Genomic DNA, 18,336 nt, shown 5'->3' with positions numbered 1-18,336 from the left:
CAGAACCTTCCCCGCTGCTACACACTCGGCCTAGCTACCCGCCTCACAGATATCAAAATATGGATGACGAAACATTTCACAACTCCAATGCAACAAATCAGAAATCCTTCTCGTTGGCCGAAATGCAGGACTTCTTCCACCCCTTGGAGGGCTGCCCTGTCAACTCCTCTGCCCAGGTCTGAAATCTAGCCCCCATCCTTGATCCCCCCCCTCCCCTCATTCTTCTTCAATGTTAACCGGATCACTAAAACTCCCACCCTCCACCTCCAAAACAGCCGGTCTCCGACCCTCTCTGTCCTTCTCTGCTACCGACAATCTCATCCACACATTGGTTATATCCAGGCTACAATACTGCATCAGCATCCTGTTGGGTTCAACTAACAAAACCCCCACCACCCTTCGATAAGCCCAAGACCTCTGCTCCCTGCCTGCTTACAGAGAGACCACATCTGCCCGGTCCTCAAAACCCATATACGGGATATAGACGGGATTCATTTCAACACGCTGCTCATCTCCTAGATAATAACAGCCCCCTTCCAACCACTCTGACCTCCTCTAGAATCAGACCCTCCCCAGATCTGTGCTGTGCAGACTCCTCCCTCCCCCAGACCTCCAGGACTTCTTACCGGACCTGGGGCGGCCGTGCCTGCTGCGCAGCCGGTCCCCCCACCTCGGAAGCGGTCTAACCACTCCCCTCCCCCAAGCCAGGACCCAGTCCAACCTAACTCAGAAATCCCTTTAAACCCACCTCACACCTGCAAACTTTTCGCTTTTCGGCGACAATCGCCGTTTTCTTGGTCAATTGGTCAATCGCCGTTTTCTTTGTCAATTGGTCAATCGCCGTTTTCTTGGTCAATTGGGTCATTCACGTGAATCGCGTAGAACCGGAAAGTTTCCTTTTAAGATTTTAATTTTTTTTATGCAGTTTTGCTGCCTTTCCAGTATTTTACCGATGATTCCCCTCCCCCCCCTGACACGTAACCTTTTTTATTCTGAGGTGTTTGCAGGTCTGCACCCTCCCTCCTGGACTCCCTCCTCCCTCCTTTTAGGTGTTTCTGTTTCTTTGTTTTTTGTTTTCCTTTAAATGTTTTTTGGGTGCTAAGCTAAGCGCTGTGGGAATCAGCTGTGGGTAGATACTTTGTTTGGATATCTATGAGGAACGGATGATGTGGGAGAATGTAAGTTCATCGCCATGGTCTTGGTCTTTTGGAATATGATCGAACAATCAACAGTCATTCAACACGATATGCCGTGTTGATGAATGCCCTCAAACCAACCATATGAAGCAACACCACATCGCTGTCTGACCAACACAACTGAATCACACATCTCACACCCCATTGTGCGGAAGTGTCTTAAATCATCATCCTTTTGCGTTCAGACGATACATGTTCTGTTCCACTACATGACCACTAATAGTCTTCATGTGTGGGGATGACACAACAGCAATGAGAGAAAGACAGAAAACAAGGAGTCCTTGCAAAACTCCAGGTGCACCACTGTGACTCCTCACACAAGTTCCTCTATTTACTCTATTAAACACGTCAAGCCTCTGCCTCCCCTCTCCGCAGCGATAGTTTGCCATCTTTGAATCTGGGAAGGCGGAGAACTAAGTTCATGTGTGTGTTAGTGTGTGTGTGTGTGTGTGTGTGTGTGTCTACCCGTGCGTGTGTGTGCGCGTGGGCATGGGCGGAGACGTGTAAATGAGGAAGTGGAGGTAGCAGATGCCGCGACCCGCCAGAGGCTGGCTTTGTGCGGTGAGCGAAATCTGGGCGCGACAAAACTGCTGCAAACCAACTCGACGGGAGGCCCTTGTCCAATCACGGCCCGGAATAAAAGGGCCGAGGTGCCGCACAGGCCGCGGTAGCACAGGGGAGGTGGGGTGTGTGTGTGTGTGTGTGGGGCGGGGGGCATAATGAACTTCAGAGTGCTGCCAGCTGACACACACACAGACACACAGACAAGCGCGCATCTACCTGGGTTTGGCACAACACTGCTGTCACCTCACTCAAATACGCACACACACACACACACACACACACACACACACACACACACACACACACACACACACACACACACACACACACACACACACACACACACACACACACACACACACAACGTCACACACAATCTGCAACTGTGTGCATTCATTATGTGTGTGTGTGTGTCTGCATCACATTGTGCCCGGCTGTGGCTGTTTGTCATTAGATTGTAATCGCACGCACGCCTTTGTGCCACTGTTAAGTGTTGCTGCCTCTGGGCTACGCGTGTGCCCTGAAGTTTGATGTGTGTGTCTTTATGTAACAGCAGCGGGACAGCGCCAGGTAGAAGGGCACGTGTGGTGCGTGCACGTGTGTGTGTGTGTGTGTGTGTGTGTGCGCGAGTGCGCACGTGTGTGTCTGGTAGGCAGCCATGTTGTTTGGTAGCAGATGGTACTGTGGTTGGCAGGGGAGGGGCTGCTTAGCACAACTAATCAGACAGTTACGGATAGGGCAGCTGGGAGGGCCGCCGGCCAGCCATGTGTGTGCGCGTATGTGTGTGTGTGTGTGTGTGTGTGTGAAGGCACAACGGAGTGTCATGATGTTGACAGTGGTGGGCCCGTTGGCCTGGTGATGAGACCTTGCAGTGTTCTTCACTTCTCGCTGTCGGGAGTTCTGTCTCTCGCTCGCTCGCTTGCTCGCTCACTCTCTCTCTCTATTTCCATCTCTATCTATCTATCTCTAACTCTCACTATCTCTTTATTGTGCTCATACTCACTATCTTGCTTTTGCCTTCTCTCTATCTCGCTCTTGCCTTCTCCATCTATATCTCTTTCTCTCAATCTATCCAATACTGCTCTCGTTCTCTCTCTATCTAACTCTTGCCCTCTCTCTCTCTATCTCTCTCTGCACTCATTTTCTTCTACCTCTCTGTATTGCACGGAGAAGGAAGACATGTTCCTGCTGCTGTCTCTACTCCAGGATGTTCAGCTCTCCTTGTGTCCCGGTCCTTCCTGATGTCGTACATTCCACTGACTCTGTACTGTTGTGGAGTTGTACCATAACATCCTCTTTGAAATGACTGTGGAGCTATAAATTGAAAACAGTTAACCGTTTCTAAATGAATACAGTACAAGATGAGAGAGTGTGTATTTATTGATGGTAGAGGTAGAATTGAGCGTAGTATATCATTATTTAAACCATATATACTATATATGTTGACTGTATGTACTAGTAAATAGTAGTACAGTCAGTCACTGCTTCAGTTTTCTATAATTTTTTGATTAAAATAATTCACAATCCTTTATTTTCTTATTCCATTCAATTCTTTATTTCTTTGCAAGTAATCAGGTATACAAATTTGCACCATACCCTTACAATGAGATTGTTGTTCTCTGAGCTTTTTGTAGCTTTTTATGATTCATCATCGATCATTTGCCTAATTATATTAGAGTCTGAGCAAATTAAAAGATTTTGGCAATTATTCCTCGATGTACTAATTGGGCTATTTCACAACGTTAAAAGGTTAAATACAGGCCAACACCGTCAACTTAAAGTATTACATTATTTTCCTTGATTTTAGTTGATGCAGCCTTGATAATCCATCTTGCGGTGCTGGATAGAGAATAGAAGAGACAGATCGCTGACTGAGATACCTCAGGCTAGATGGAGGCAAATCTGTCGGCTACAACTGTTTTCACCCCAGCCAAATCAGCCCTGGGATACTGGCCTACATTACACACACACACACACACACACACACACACACACACACACACACACACACACACACACACACACACACACACACACACACACACACACACACACACACACACACACACACACACACACTGACTACTACTACTGGAGATCAGCAAAACACAAAGTTGCATCCGTCCGTCTGTCCATCTATCTGTCTCAGCTATCCATGTATCTGTTCTCTGCCCTCACTTCACACAGACTAACTCACACTCTTTGAAAACTCTGTTGTTATTGAGAAGACCCTTTGATAGACCGTTTGGATCTGAATACATTTGAAGTCCCGTGTCAAATCTTCTGATACCCACCACGCATTTATCTGAAGAGTTTTTATCTGAAAGCCTAGAGCCAGCAGTTTTACATTATATTCATTATTTTATTTTATTCTTTGAAGAGGTCATCTGTTGATCAAATGTAAGGATGTTTTTCTTTCATGCTTTGGTGTGCATACACATGCAGCGCCACAACTTTTGTGGACGTCTCTGCTGTGGTGTGTCTCTTTTGTCAAATGAAAGGATATTTATGCTGAGAGTGGTTTCTGTGCGCGTGTGTGTGTGTGTGTGTGTGTGTGTGTGTGCCGGTGTGTCATCTGGACAACTGTGCTTTTGCGTGCCCCTGCTGTGCAGGTGGCAGCATCCGTGGTTCTAAGCTGTGCCCACAGCCCAGCAGGCAGGCACAGCATTCATATCCATCAGGACACCAGCGCTCTCTGTTCCTTCACCTCCTCCCATCCCTTGCTTCCTCCCCTACCTCTGTCATCCCTTTGCTTTCATCCCCCTACCATACCCACTCTCTGTTAATCCCTTGTATCCAGATTTGTTTTTTTTTCTTCTTGTGTGCGTTTTTCCTTTCTCTTTGCCCTCGTTCCATCCTGCCCCCCCCCCCCCCCCCTGTTGCCCTTTGCAGGCGGACCCAGCAGTGCCAGGCCGTGCCCGCTGGGCAGCAGGGCAGCACTGGCCTCAGCAGATGGTATCAGGACACGATCACGTAGACAGCAGAGAGGGAGAGGGAGAGCTACAGTATTCTCTTTTCCCTCCGCTACATAAATATAGACCCTGCTTGTTAAAATGTGTCACATTAGGACAGATTGAGTTGAATTGCAGTATGGAGCCAGATTGACATCGGCAGCAGTATGGAGAGCGAGGCTGCGGTACAATATGGAGTTCAGGGCTGCGGTACGAGGGCGCCTGAGGAGCAATGAAGGGATGAATGAATGAATGAGTAAAGAACACAAACTGATTCGAAGTTTTGAATTTGGACCAAATTTAGAATATTTTGGTTTCCGATCAAATAACCCAACCGATAAATGATAGTTATGGTTTGAGCTGGTTGATGTAGAACATACCGGTAGAGGAGAGAATAGGGGCGTCCATTGAGTGTTTTGGGCCCCATGGTTGTGTGTGGGGATACACACGAGGGGCTACAGAGGAAGAGGGGACACGTCCTTTGGGTTTAAGTTTCAGTTTTCATCCTTGTTGTCTTGGTGGCGGGGGGGAAGGGGGAGAGAGGGGGATAAAGGCACGGATGGCTGCAGTGTGAAGGGGGGGGTGGCATGTGATGGGAGGGGGGGGGTTGTGATGGGGCAGTGCCAGTCTGCGCCACGGCCCCACGCTGAGTTTAAAAGACTTTTAAAGAGCCTCCCTTTGTTTTCTACCTCAATGGCCTCCTCCCATCCTCACCCACCCACCCTTCAGAGGTCCATCTGATCCCCTGCCCAGGACCACACAGACGTCCCCCACGCAGAGAGGGGGAGCAGGGGGAGGAGGGTTCATTATGATGGGGCTGGAGGAGGGGGAGGAGGCGGGGGTGGGGGGTACAGCCATGACAGAATAGTACATTATATTTCACCGCAGGAAGTAACTCGGCAGATGCCTTGCATCCTGATGACCTGTTATACTTGTTATTCCATGTTATACCTGTTATACGTACGTTTTTCGCGATAATAAACGACACTTCCTGGCAATTTGACAGTCCTCAAATTGTCAAAGTTGGCGTAGCCTCGAAGGACGATGGGGAAGAAGATTTGAAATGAGGTGTGTGTGTGTTTGTGTTTGTGTTTGCGTGCTTGCAGATGCATGCGATTGTTTGTGTTTGCGTGTGTGTATGTGTGACTGTCAGCGTACGCACAATGTGCAGGCAAGTGAGGTGAGGTTTGCGAGGGCGTATGAGTGTGTGTGTGTGTGCATGGGAGTGTGTGTCTGTTTGTGTGTGCATGCATGTATTAGGATGTGTGTGTGTGCATGCATGTATTAGCATGTGTAAGTGTGTTTGTGAGGCGGTGGACCTGCGGGTTAGGATCGGGGAGTGTGTTCCAGCGTGTCTAAGGTGTCAAGTGGATTCCCACACAGGCGGGTCTTGACTGGGAGCAGGGGAAGCAGACACTCTTGCCCTTACGTCTTCTTCGGCTTATCTACTCATTAAACCTTTTTGAATTGTGCTTCTAACATTCTGATTTTCAAAAAATAATAGACCTTGTCTCTGTTGGTTGTTGTTTTTCTTTTCTTTCATTGAATTTTATTTCAGTTTTACTCGTACCTGCACACACCTTTTTGTTCTGAGCTGTAATAACTGTTCGCCATGGATGACATGGATGATGGACTAAATGAAAGAGTTTGTCTGTTTAGGAGCTTTAATTTGCTCATCCTCTCGCTCAAAGTCTTAACACGGTGCAAGTTGTGGAGTATAATTCCCGATGTGTTTCTATAAAGTAAAGTTTGATGGCTGTTTTGCGCCCTGAATAGGCGGCGGCGCTGGAGTTGGACCGACCTGTGGCCCCGCCACATATGTTCCCTCCGCCACTATTTCCGTCGCGTGACGATTTGACACGGGCCACGGCGGCGGCTTGGTTGTCTTCTGGTTGGATGGCGATATGGGAGCATATTGTACGTATGCGCACGGTGTTTATTTCTAAAAGAATATATAAATGGAGGAGAGAGAAAATAATAATCACAGATGTCTGTGGTGCCAGGCCGCTCCTCATGTGTTAAAAAGCATCGGCGTCATCAGTGCCAATTAAAAGTTGTCCCGTATTATTTCAGCCGGGTATTTTAAGAGCGGGTGGATGAAGCGCAGGGCCAGGCCGCCATGGCTAATTACCTCGTCTCTCTGAAGTGAACCCGTTCTGCGCTCGGGAGAGGCATGGCCGCTCTGTGGAGGAACAACTCTATTTGGGTGCCTGTCTCTGTGGCCCTGTACTTCCATTCGCGTGTGTGTGTGTGTGTGCGTGCGTGCGGACCATTAATGAGTATCTGGTGTGTGTACAAAAGAGAGTGGTGATCCAAACGATGCACATTATGGGGGAGAGTGTGTGTGTGCGTATATGGGTATATATATATAATGCTTTGCGAGGGGAGGCGGGGGTTGTATATGAACAGTTGCAGTGTACTGTTTTATGGGGCAGGTTTGTGGTTCGCTGCTGACCTTGATGATGCTAGATGGGGTGTTGGTGGAGATTGTGGTGGTGGTGGTGGTGGAGATTGTGGGGGTGGATGTGGATGCGGGGGTGGGGGCCGGGGGGGGGGGGGGGGGGGGGGGGGGGGGGGGGGGGGGGGGGGGGGGGGGCGGGGGGGGCGGCGGAGGCACACCGCTTCTTGAGGAAGAGAAACCGGCTCGGGCCACCCGCTGTAAACAAAGTTGACTCGCGGACAGATGGATTGAATGACAGAGAGGCTAACCGCGCCAGGAATGGGCCTGGCAGCAGAGAGAGAGAGAGAGAGAGAGAGAGAGAGAGAGAGAGAGAGAGAGAGAGAGAGAGAGAGAGAGAGAGAGAGAGAGAGAGAGAGAGAGAGAGAGAGAGAGAGAGAGAGAGAGAGAGAGAGAGAGAGAGAGAGAGAGAGAGAGAGAGAGAGAGAGAGAGAGAGAGAGAGAGAGAGAGAGAGAGAGAGAGAGAGAGACTGTGGCCAACAGGAGAGGAGGTGTGAACAGGTGCGGGGCCGCTGAAGGAAGATCCAGCAGATGGAGAGACACACAGCCAGTTTAGTTAAAGGAGAAATAGGTGGGAGGGAGGCGTGGAGAGAGAGAGGGAGAGGGATGGAGGGAGAGAGACGGGTGAAGGAGGGAGGGGCTGGGCAGCCCAGAGACTGATAGGAGCGGAGAGGAGAGCACTCGGGCTGGATCAGCGGAGAGAGCGGTGTGTGGTGTTCGTCCGTCGGGGAAAAGGAGTGGAGGTGTGTGTGATGTGTGTGTGTGTTTGACTCGTGGGGCATGCAAGGTCCTTATTAACCACACCAAAAACACAGGGATGGAATGTCTCGATTATATTTATGAAGTCGATGCTGTTTATTTGCATTAAAGGAAGATTCAGACAAAAATTGCCACTTAAGTTACTTAGTTCAATTGATTATTTTATCAGATCATTATTTTATTTTGTTCCATGATATTAGGTAGTAACTGAATGGCTGAAACAATGCCCTTTGCTCTCTTCCTATAGATTTCTCTCAGTCTCTCTCTTCATGTCTCTCAATCTCTGACACATGCTCTGACACACCCACACACTCCTCTCTCCTGACTTTGCAATACATTCATTTGATCAAAGATATAAATGGAATCCATTGAAACACAATAACTGATATAAATATGAAAGATTGAATCATGCCTCAAGCCTGTCCTAATGGTTATCCATGTTTTTATGCATTCATCTGTGTGAAATGTATTCCCAATTGGTTGTTTATTTTATGATTTATGCTGTGTATAGCGCATATACAAGATACAAGATATGTCCCCCCCCTCTCTAACTTCTTATAAATGATTATTAGTGTTGCTGCCAGCTTGGCGCTTGCTCTGCTAGGAGCTCTTTAAAGACTGCTATTCCCCTGTACTTTGAACTTGAAGCTTTAAACCAAGACATCTTCCTTTACATGGTGAAGTTAGGTCAGGTATCTCATTACTTTTGGATACACATACATTCATTTGAGCCTAGTCTCTCTATTAGCTTTAATGTATTTCCTTTTTTTTTTTCAGTTTTGTTTGGAAAAGGCTAGTTTTAAACTTTTCAAGCAATTGAACACTGCATTACCTGTCAAGACATTTAGCACAAACAACTAAAGTGTGTGCATTTGTGTATACCACACCATTGTGTGTGTGTGTGTGTGTGTGTCTGTGTGTGTCTGTGTGTTGTGTGTGTTCGTTTGGAGGCTGTGTGTGTTGTGTTGGTGTGTTGGGATGTTCTTGTGTGTGTTGTTTTGGTTTGTTTGGAGGTTCTTGTGTTAGTTTGTTGGGTGGTTCTTGCGTGCAGTGTGTGCATTGTGTCGGTTATTTTGATGGTTGTGTGTGTGTTGTGGTGGTTTGTTGGGAGTTTCTTGCTTGTGTGTGTTGTGTCGTTTCTTTGGGTGGTTTGTTGGGAGGCGTGTGTTGTGTTGGTTGGTTGGGAGGTTGTGTGTGTGTTGTGTGTTTGTTGGGAGGGCGTGTGTTGTGTTGGTTTGTTGGGAGGTTGTGCGTGTGTTGTGTGTTTGTTGGGAGGGCGTGTGTGTTTGTTGGTAGGTTGTGTGTGTGTGTGTTGGTCTGTTGGGAGGGCGTGTGTTGTGTGTGTGTGTGTGTGTGTGTGTGTGTGTGTGTGTTGGGACGGTGGGCTGTGAATCCTCTCTTCTGTCACCAGAGCAGCGGTCGGCAGCGTCTGCCGCGGCCGAGGGGCTCCAAGTCCTCCGTCTGACTCCAATTTGTGAAACACACACACACACACACACACACACACACACACACACACACACACACACACACACACACACACACACACACACACACACACACACACACACACCCAAACATACACCAAAAAACGCGGCATTTGGTGCTTCCTGGCGCGCCGTCCCGTCCGCACCACAGGGTGCTGCAAACGCTGCGCTCGGTCGGGCCCTGGCACCCCACATCTAATGGGCAACAGCTTGAATAGTGCCCACTTAGGCAGGCGGAGCCGGCCGGACCCCCCCCGCCCCAACCCCGCCCCGCACGCCAGGCCCCGGGCCCAGCCGCTGCCTTTTGCCACCGCCCACTTACCCAGCATCCCCTCTGCCCGTACCTGGCGGCGGCCCCACAGCCATCCTGCAGCCCACCTCCGGCCCGCGGCCCGTGCTAAAGGCGGCCAGCGGCCTGCCAAGCTGTCCCGGGGGCGCGGCCAGGCCAGGCGAATGCAAACAGACCCAACATCCAATCCATCCAGCCCCCCCGGCCCCCAGCCCGCCGCGCTGCCACAGGCATCCGCCCAGAGCACATTTACCAATTAGCTGGAAGGCAGGCCGCGGTCTAGGGGGGATCGTCCACATCCAGACGTCCGCTCACATTCAGCCTCCGGACTGGGTCTGCTGTTGCTCTCCTGCCCAGTAAACATTCACGGTCGGGGCGCAGCGTGTGCTGCAGCCCTGGACTGTATCGGAGCCCTTTCCCATCTAAAATATAGAAACCGCAAACTGAGATCCCCGTTCGATACCCAAACTTGGGCCGAGGACTTCGACATGAAGTGTTTAGTTTCACTTTAAAAGTGGTTCAGCTTTTGGTCTGTTTGTTCTTTTTGACTCCTGAAAAACATAGACAGCTTTTTGAATACAAAACACACGCACGCACACGCCCATGCAGACACACACATGCACGAATGCAGGTGCACACACAGACGCACGCACACACACACACAAACAATTGAAATGTCGTGTTCCATTTCGTCGACCATATTTTTTCTCGAAAAACAGAAATCTTCAGAGTTTATCCTTCCTCTTCCTCCTCTTCCTCCTCCCTTCTCTCCTCACTGCTGGAACTTTCTGGCTCGCTGTCTAATGCTAATTGGTGGGTAAACACCCCACCCCGCCTCCACCCTCCCCCTCCTCGTTCCCCCCCCCCACCTCCTCCTCCTCCTCCTCCTCCTCTTCTTCTCAACACACACGGTACACACAAACTTAGCATACCCCGGCACGCACACCCGCTACACTAACACACACGCGCCCCCCTGGAACCTCTCGCAGGACCAAATGGCTGGCGCCACCTTCCCGCCATCTCCCGCTGGGCGCTGGTGTGTGCTTTGGTGGCTCCGACTGCTGTTCAAACCCAGCGGGGGTTCACTCACACACACACACAGATACACACAGGGAAACACACACACACACACACACACTCCTGGTGTCCCCTGCAAACCCGCCACCCGCTTTCACACCCCAGACAGCAGGACAGCAGGAGAACACACACATGCGCACACACACACATGCTCACACACACACACACACACACACACACACACACACACACACACACACACACACGCACAGACACACACAAACTGGAGTGGACAGACGCGGTCACTTTAGAGATGCCGGCCAAGCTCTGCAGGGAAGAAAAGTTTTCACTTAAAACTGGTGAATTCTCTCTTCATTAGCGCCTTTGGACTCCAGGAAGAGTTCTGTTTGTTGTTTGTTGTCTCCTCTTCTTCTTCTCTTTCCGTGGTTCACTGCCACCGTTGTTGTCGGGTAGGTTTCCGTTTCCGCAATTGCGCTGACGACGCTCGTCTAGGTAAAAAAAGAAAAGGAACAGAACAACGAAGGCGTGGCCAACAGAAGGGTTTGTTCTTGTTCTCCCCCAGAGATTGAACAATGTCTCTGTCTTGCGTTAATTAGCCTGTTGAAAAGGGCGCGTACCTGTGTGCTACTGACACCTTTCAGTGAATTGGCTTTGTGTTATGTTCACGACACGACACCAACTACTGAATATTTCCATTAAAAAAGCGCAATTGAGGAGAGGAGCAGGTTGAGTGAGAAGATGACGGAGGCCTAGGGGACTGCGTGACAACAAGATTACCTGTGGGCGTAATGGACCTTAATGGAGCATGAGGCACACTGTTCACATGACAATCCCCATCTTTATCCTAAGCAATCGCTCCATTAAACATCGCCTATTGGGTTTACTGTGCCGTAATGGGCTGTTCCCCGCTTTGCTGTGTATGTGTGTTTTGGTGTGGGTGTGAGTGTGTGTGCTTGTGATGGCGTGTGTGTGCTTGTGTTTGTGTGTGGGTGTGGGTTTGCCCTGTGTGTGTGTGTGTGTGTGTTTGTGTGTGCCCTGTGTGTGAGTGTGGGTGTGGGTTTGCCCTGTGTGCTTGTGCGTGTGGGTGTGTTTGTGTGTGCCCTGTGTGTACTGGACAGCTGCAGTATCACTCAGGGGTCTGGGCGTTGAGCAGGGCCTGACTCCTTTACCCTTCCACCCCTCCTGTGTCTCTGCCTCGGTCATTCCATTATTCCCTCTCTCTCTCTCTCTCTCTCTCTCTCTCTCTCTCTCTCTCTCTCTCTCTCTCTCATATAGTATGGCATAATACAATTTTCCTCTGCGGCGCTTTGATCATATTGTTTTTGTGTTGTCATGGAAATAGCAAGTTGATTGTCCCATACCTATTCAACAAGGCTGTGGTATGAACTGCAATAAAACCTGTCTGAAAACCTTCTCTGTCAGGGGAATCACATGCTGAAGGTCTCTCTCTCTCTCTCTCTCTCTCTCTCTCTCTCTCTTCACCCCCCCCCCCCCCCCCCCCTCCTCCAGGCAGGAGAAGGACAGCGCTGAGCATGCGTACGGTGAGGACCTGGACTCCGCCCTCACGTCGGCCCAGCAGCGGGAGAGTGAGCTGGTGGAGCGGGCAGGGCAGCAGCACCTGAAGCACAAGCACCAGGGTGGGTAGGGGCCCCCACCCGGGGCCCTCACACTGACTTATGATAACATAACATAACACTAACGTCTTACCCTAACATAACATAACACTTACGTCTTACACTCACATAACACTAATGTCTTACACTAACATAACATAACACTAATGTCTTACACTAACATAACATAACACTAAAGTCTTACACTCACATAACACTAATGTCTTACACTCACATAACACTAACGTCTTACACGAACATAACACTAACGTCTTACACGAACATAACATAACACTAATGTCTTACACTAACATAACATAACACTAACGTCTTACACTAACATAACATTACACTAACGTCTTACACTCACATAACATAACACTAACGTCTTACACTAACATAACATAACACTAACGTCTTACACTCACATAACATAACACTAACGTCTTACACTAACATAACAACACTAACGTCTTACACTCACATAACATAACACTAACGTCTTACACTCACATAACACTAATGTCTTACACTCACATAACACTAATGTCTTACACTCACATAACACTAACGTCTTACACGAACATAACACTAACGTCTTACACTCACATAACATAACACTAACGTCTTACACTAACCTAACATAACACTAACGTCTTACACTAACATAACAACACTAATGTCTTACACTCACATAACATAACACTAACGTCTTACACTAACATAACATAACACTAACGTCTTACAATCACATAACATAACACTAACGTCTTACACTAACATAACATAACACTAATGTCTTACAATAACATAACATAACACTAACGTCTTACACTACCATAACACTAACGTCTTACATTAACATAACAACACTAACGTCTTACACTAACATAACACTAACGTCTTAAACTAACATAACATAACACTAACGTCTTACACTAGCATAACCTAACCCTAACGTCTTACACTAGCATAACATAACACTAACGTCTTACACTAGCATAACCTAACCCTAACGTCTTACACTAACATAACATAACACTAACGTCTTACGCTAGCACCCTCAGCATTACGGTTTAAAACTAACCTCTCGGGTCATGAGGGGGTTGATTTGAAACTTCTCATTAACCTGCTTCATACGCGTGTGGTTGGAAAAATAATAAACCATTGATGTCAGTGGTCACGGATTTAGATTCCCCATTATACGATTTGGAAAAATGACCTCAATGGTCCAAGGTGTCAACAGAGTTGATTATTTTTCACAAGGGCTGTGTGTTGTGAGGCAGTACTATTTACTGTACCATGTACTCTACTAGGCATGAGGCAAATGACTGTGACCCTTTCAAGACAGAGGGAAAATAATCCTTCACATTTCAGTGCTCCTTTTTTTGTGGTGATCTCCCTAATGGAGGTGATTTGAGCTAATTAGTATGGATCGTGCCGAATTGACGTAGCACTTGAGCCAGCTGTGCGTTAGTATTTACAGGAGTGGGAACATGTGATTATATCATTGGTTGGGATGTGAAGCCCGCCAGCACGGGCAAGTGGTTGCCTTACAAAATAATTTGCTGTAGAGGAATTAGTTTATTTGATTTTGGATGTTAACATAATGAACAAACTCAGAACTTTCCATCATATGACCGTGGAAATGAGGAACAGGTTTGAAAAATGACATTAATCTGGAGGAGGTTCCTCTCAAATCCCATTTCAAGGCGGAGCCTGCGGAGCCCTTTGAGACGCCGGTGATGAAAGCTTCTATTACCGAGGGACACTTGACTTCCATGACTCTCAGGCTTCGATGTCAACTTGCAGATTTTGGAAACAATACGATCGTTTTGCTCAAAGGCTCTTACTGAGACTCCTCATATCACATGATATTTCACCACGATGGAGATGCTAAAAAGAAGCCCCCCCCCCCCCCGCCCTCTGAAGTCCTGAACATCCTCTGTGCTGCGAGCCGCCTCGCTGTGCTGAACCCTGGGTTGAGGGAAGAGCAGAGGGTGGCGGCGGAGGCAGGAGAAAGAGAAAAGGCATCCGAGCTCCCTGTCTACCCGCGCACAGTGAGCCAACGCTAACGCTAACACTGCCGCAGCCGCCGCCGCCGCTAACACTGCTGCTGCTGCTGCCTGCACATCTGTTGCACCATCTGGATAGCGCTCCTCTCCTCCCTCCCCCCCTCCCCACCCTGTGCTACCGCTCAATCCTCTCGCTTTTTATTTACCTGAGCCCCCCCCGCCCCCCCCCCACACACACACAACTAGGCAGCCTGCTGGTATGCTGAACAAAGATTGTTTGTTTGCCTGTGTGTGTGCATATCTGTGTGTATGCGTCTGTGTCTGTACGCCTGTGTGTGTTTGTGTGGGAGTGTATGTGTGTGTGTGTGTGTGTGTGTGCGTACGCCTGTGTGTGTGTGTGTGTGTGTGTGTGTGTGTGTGTGTGTGTGTGTGTGTGTGTGTGTGTGTGTGTGTGTGTGTGTGTGTGTGTGTGTGTGTGTGTGTGTGTGTGCGTGCGTGTATATACGCCTTTGTACGTGTGTGTGTGTCTCTACGCCTGTGTGTGTGTGTACGCCTGTGTGTGCGTGTGTGTACGCCAAGTGTGTGTGTGTGTGTGTGTGTGTGTGATGGATAGACGGCGTGATGGATGCAGAGGGGGAACAGCGCGGATAAACAAAGAGTTTGTTTTCTGGCGTGTACCGCGGGCACACGTGTTGTCTAAAGAGAGCTGACATCAGAGCACAGCAGGACACAGAGGGGTGGGGGGGGGGGGAGAGAGAGAGAGGGGTGAGGTGGGTGCGGGGGGGGGGCGTCCTTTAAGTAGCCTGCGTCGCTGCCTCTCCTCGGCAGACGACTCGGTAATTAGCTTTCTTGCTCTCCGAAATGCAGCGTGATACTCTGTCGTCTGTCTGTCCCCTACTCCTCCACCCTTCCGTCCGTCTCTCTCTCTCTCTCTCTCTCTCTCTCTCTCTCTCTCTCTCTCTCTCTCTCTCTCTCCCTCTCTCTCTCTCTCTCTTTCTCTCTCTCTCTCTCTCTCTCTCTCTCTCTCTCTCTCTCTCTCTCTCTCTCTCTCTCTCTCTCTCTCTCTCTCTCTCTCTCTCTCTCTCTCTCTCTCTCTCTCTCTCTCTCTCTCTGATCCCCGCTTCCTCACATTCTTTTATATTTCCCTTCCATCTTTTTTTTTATGTTTGTTTGTTTGTTTGTTTTGTGTGCGTAAATGTGGACAGGGCAGCAGCCTGTAGATGATTTCAGATATGTGTTGCTATTCTCCCTCCTCCTCCTCGCTCTCGTTCTCCCTCCCTCTCTCCATCTCTATCTCGCTTCCTCTCTCATCCTCTTTCTCGCTGTCTCTCTCGCTCTCTATCTCTTTCTCTTGCTCTCTCCCTCTCCATCTCTCTCTCTCTCTCTCTCTGTCTCTGTCTATGTCTCTGTCTCTGTCTCTGTCTCTGTCTCTCTCTCTCTCTCTGTCTCTGCCTGTCTCTCTCTGTCTCTGTCTCTCTCTCTCTCTCTCTCTCTCTCTCTCTCTCTCTCTCTCTCTCTCTCTCTCTCTCTCTCTCTCACCCTGTCCCTCTCTCCCTCTCTCTCCCTCTCTCCCTCTCTCTCTCCTCGTTCTGTTTGTTTGTGGTGCCAGTTCAGCGTCTTCTCTGTGTCCTAGGGTTCCTGTGGGCCTACGCACGGCCAGACGCATTCAAAGCTGGCTCGTCTAATTAGCATTCCGCCTGTAACTTTTCCACCGCTGACCAAACTTCAGTCTGTGCGTGTGTTAATGCGTGTGTGTTTTTAGATACAGCCATTTTCGATGTTAAAATGGGATGTGTCCAATTCTTTCCCAGTGTACTGTGCAGGATTAGCACAGAAAAGAAACAGCTCTATAAGTGCTGCTCTGAGAAATGTAACAACGTATGACGTCAGTAGCCTCGAGAAAGACATGTTTGTGATATGATTTGGTTTGAAGCACCATGTTGTTAAATTATGTATGTTGGATAAAGTCCAACATACAAGTCGTTGTTTAAATTGCTTCTATTACAGTACTGCATGAGCACATGTCAGGAATAGCAAACCAGCACCTAAACAGGAGGATAGAGGTCCACTCTACTGCCCTTTTCTACTTAGTTTCATGTTATTTGACTATATTGTAACAGCATGTTGGCGCAGGTGGAGTCCCTCAATCCAAACCACCGCCATTGTAGTTTTCCCCCCATATTTTTAAGAACAGACATATGTTGGAGAGTGAGGAATGCGGAGACTGGACTGTTTTAGAGCACTGATGAAAGTCCAGCTTTGGATTGTTCAGAGAAGGCCCCCTGTGGCCCCTGCAGGGCCCCTGCCTGTGGGTGAGGATGTGGCAGCTAAAAAAGTAGAGGCAAATAAAATAGGAAAGGCTTTCAAACAGCAGCTTGTGCTCTCTCTCTCTCTCTCTCTCTCTCTCTCTCTCTCTCTCTCTCTCTCTCTCTCTCTCTCTCTCTCTCTCTCTCTCTCTCTCTCTCTCTCTCTCTCTCTCTCTCTCTCTCTCTCTCTCTCTCTCTCTCTCTCTCTCTCTCTCTCTCTCTCTCTCTGTGTGTGTGTGTGCCTTCTCTTCTTCCCTTCTCTTTTTGCCCGTCCTTTTTCTCTCTCACTCATTCTGGTCTCTATGTTATAGTTCAACACATAAATTTGGGGAAAAGGTTTGTTAAACATATTGTTGTCCTACTTATGTAAGTTAAGGGAACATGTGTTAAAAATCCCTTTTGATGGAAATACTTAAGTACACCAACTGTTTATAAATGGATACCAATGTTAAATTACCTTTATTAACTTTAAGTGGCAATCTCAAAGATTTCATGTAAATAAGTGTCTGTTAAGTCACTATCTATTTCTGAATGAGGGAACACAAACTGTGTTCTTTGTGTTTGAGTACTGCAAATGTGTTTGCTATAAATGTGTGTGATTGTATTTGCTGTATTATGAATGCTACGACCTGGGTGTGTTGGTGGTGACACTTTTGGAGCACTGGGAATAATTACAGCTTATCGCCAAAAGAGAACGAAAACTAAATCTTTATAGTTGGAGAGATTTCATTTCATTTATTACAATGGCTTTGCTTTTGGTACACTGGCAGTCCAGGGGAAAGTGTTTTTGAAGGAATCTCATCGTGACCAAACAGATTCAGTCATCTGGAGTAAATTCAAATCATGGTCTGCCATTTTGTTCTTACGATTTCAAATGTAATATAATAACCATGAATTCCATTCATCTAAAAATGATAGATGATACATTTCTGTGATGTTTTGATGTGACATTTTTCAAGTTAGAGATGATATTAGGGTCGTGCTTGGGGAGGGATGGCTCGCTGACAGGCTTATCAATATTATATTTGATTGGAAGGTCATGCACGTCCACAGAGACATGAGGTGTCACCACAACGAAACCTCTGATCTAAAGGAGATGACCTTGTCCACTTGTCCACTTCTGATGATGTCCTGATTAACTTGTAGATATCCCATCTTCCCTTGCAGTTGAGGAACTGGATGGTCTGCTTACTTTGCAAAACTCCCTGATTGGGAAGCTGAAGGAGGAGTGTTGCATGCTAGGAGCCAAGCTGGAAGAGCTGAGCCAAAACAGCAGGTAATGATTTCATCTGTTTTTTCATCTCTCAATGTCTTTGACACTTCATATCTATGCATTCATATTTATATAAACTACTGTTATTGATATTATTTTTCACTTTTTCCTTAACATAATTATATATAAAAGTAATATTATTGTATTTGTCTTTTTCTGAGACGTTTTTGAATCGCAGAAGAGCCAACTGATTAAAAAACATGATCTTTATTTATTTTCATCAAATATTTGGACTCTTATTCATATTTTGGAGACACCACTAACTCAAATATATATTTTCACTAAATGCATACAGGATTGTTAACAGAAAGAAGCATTTGTATAGTGAAACATATATAGAGAGACACACATCCTAACACACATCATTTCTCTTCTTAAATAGAATAA

General features: G+C 47.7%; 1 protein-coding gene across 3 annotated transcripts in view; it reads left to right on the top strand.

Annotated features, from left to right (window-relative positions):
* The window catches only part of sdccag8 (SHH signaling and ciliogenesis regulator sdccag8), a 49,848-nt gene that overhangs the window by 11,577 nt on the left and 19,935 nt on the right, over positions 1-18,336 (top strand). For all 3 annotated transcript variants that reach the window (XM_030379923.1, XM_030379922.1, XM_030379924.1), the window contains 2 exons: positions 12,252-12,379; positions 17,844-17,952. In XM_030379923.1, the coding sequence (XP_030235783.1) occupies positions 12,252-12,379; positions 17,844-17,952 (237 nt within the window). The remainder of the gene's footprint in view (positions 1-12,251; positions 12,380-17,843; positions 17,953-18,336) is intronic.

This window comes from Gadus morhua, chromosome 15, assembly GCF_902167405.1.
Source record: "Gadus morhua chromosome 15, gadMor3.0, whole genome shotgun sequence".
Taxonomy (NCBI): Eukaryota; Metazoa; Chordata; class Actinopteri; order Gadiformes; family Gadidae; genus Gadus; species Gadus morhua.
The sequence above is the reverse complement of the archived record's forward strand: the minus strand, read 5'-3'. Positions and strand labels throughout refer to the sequence as shown.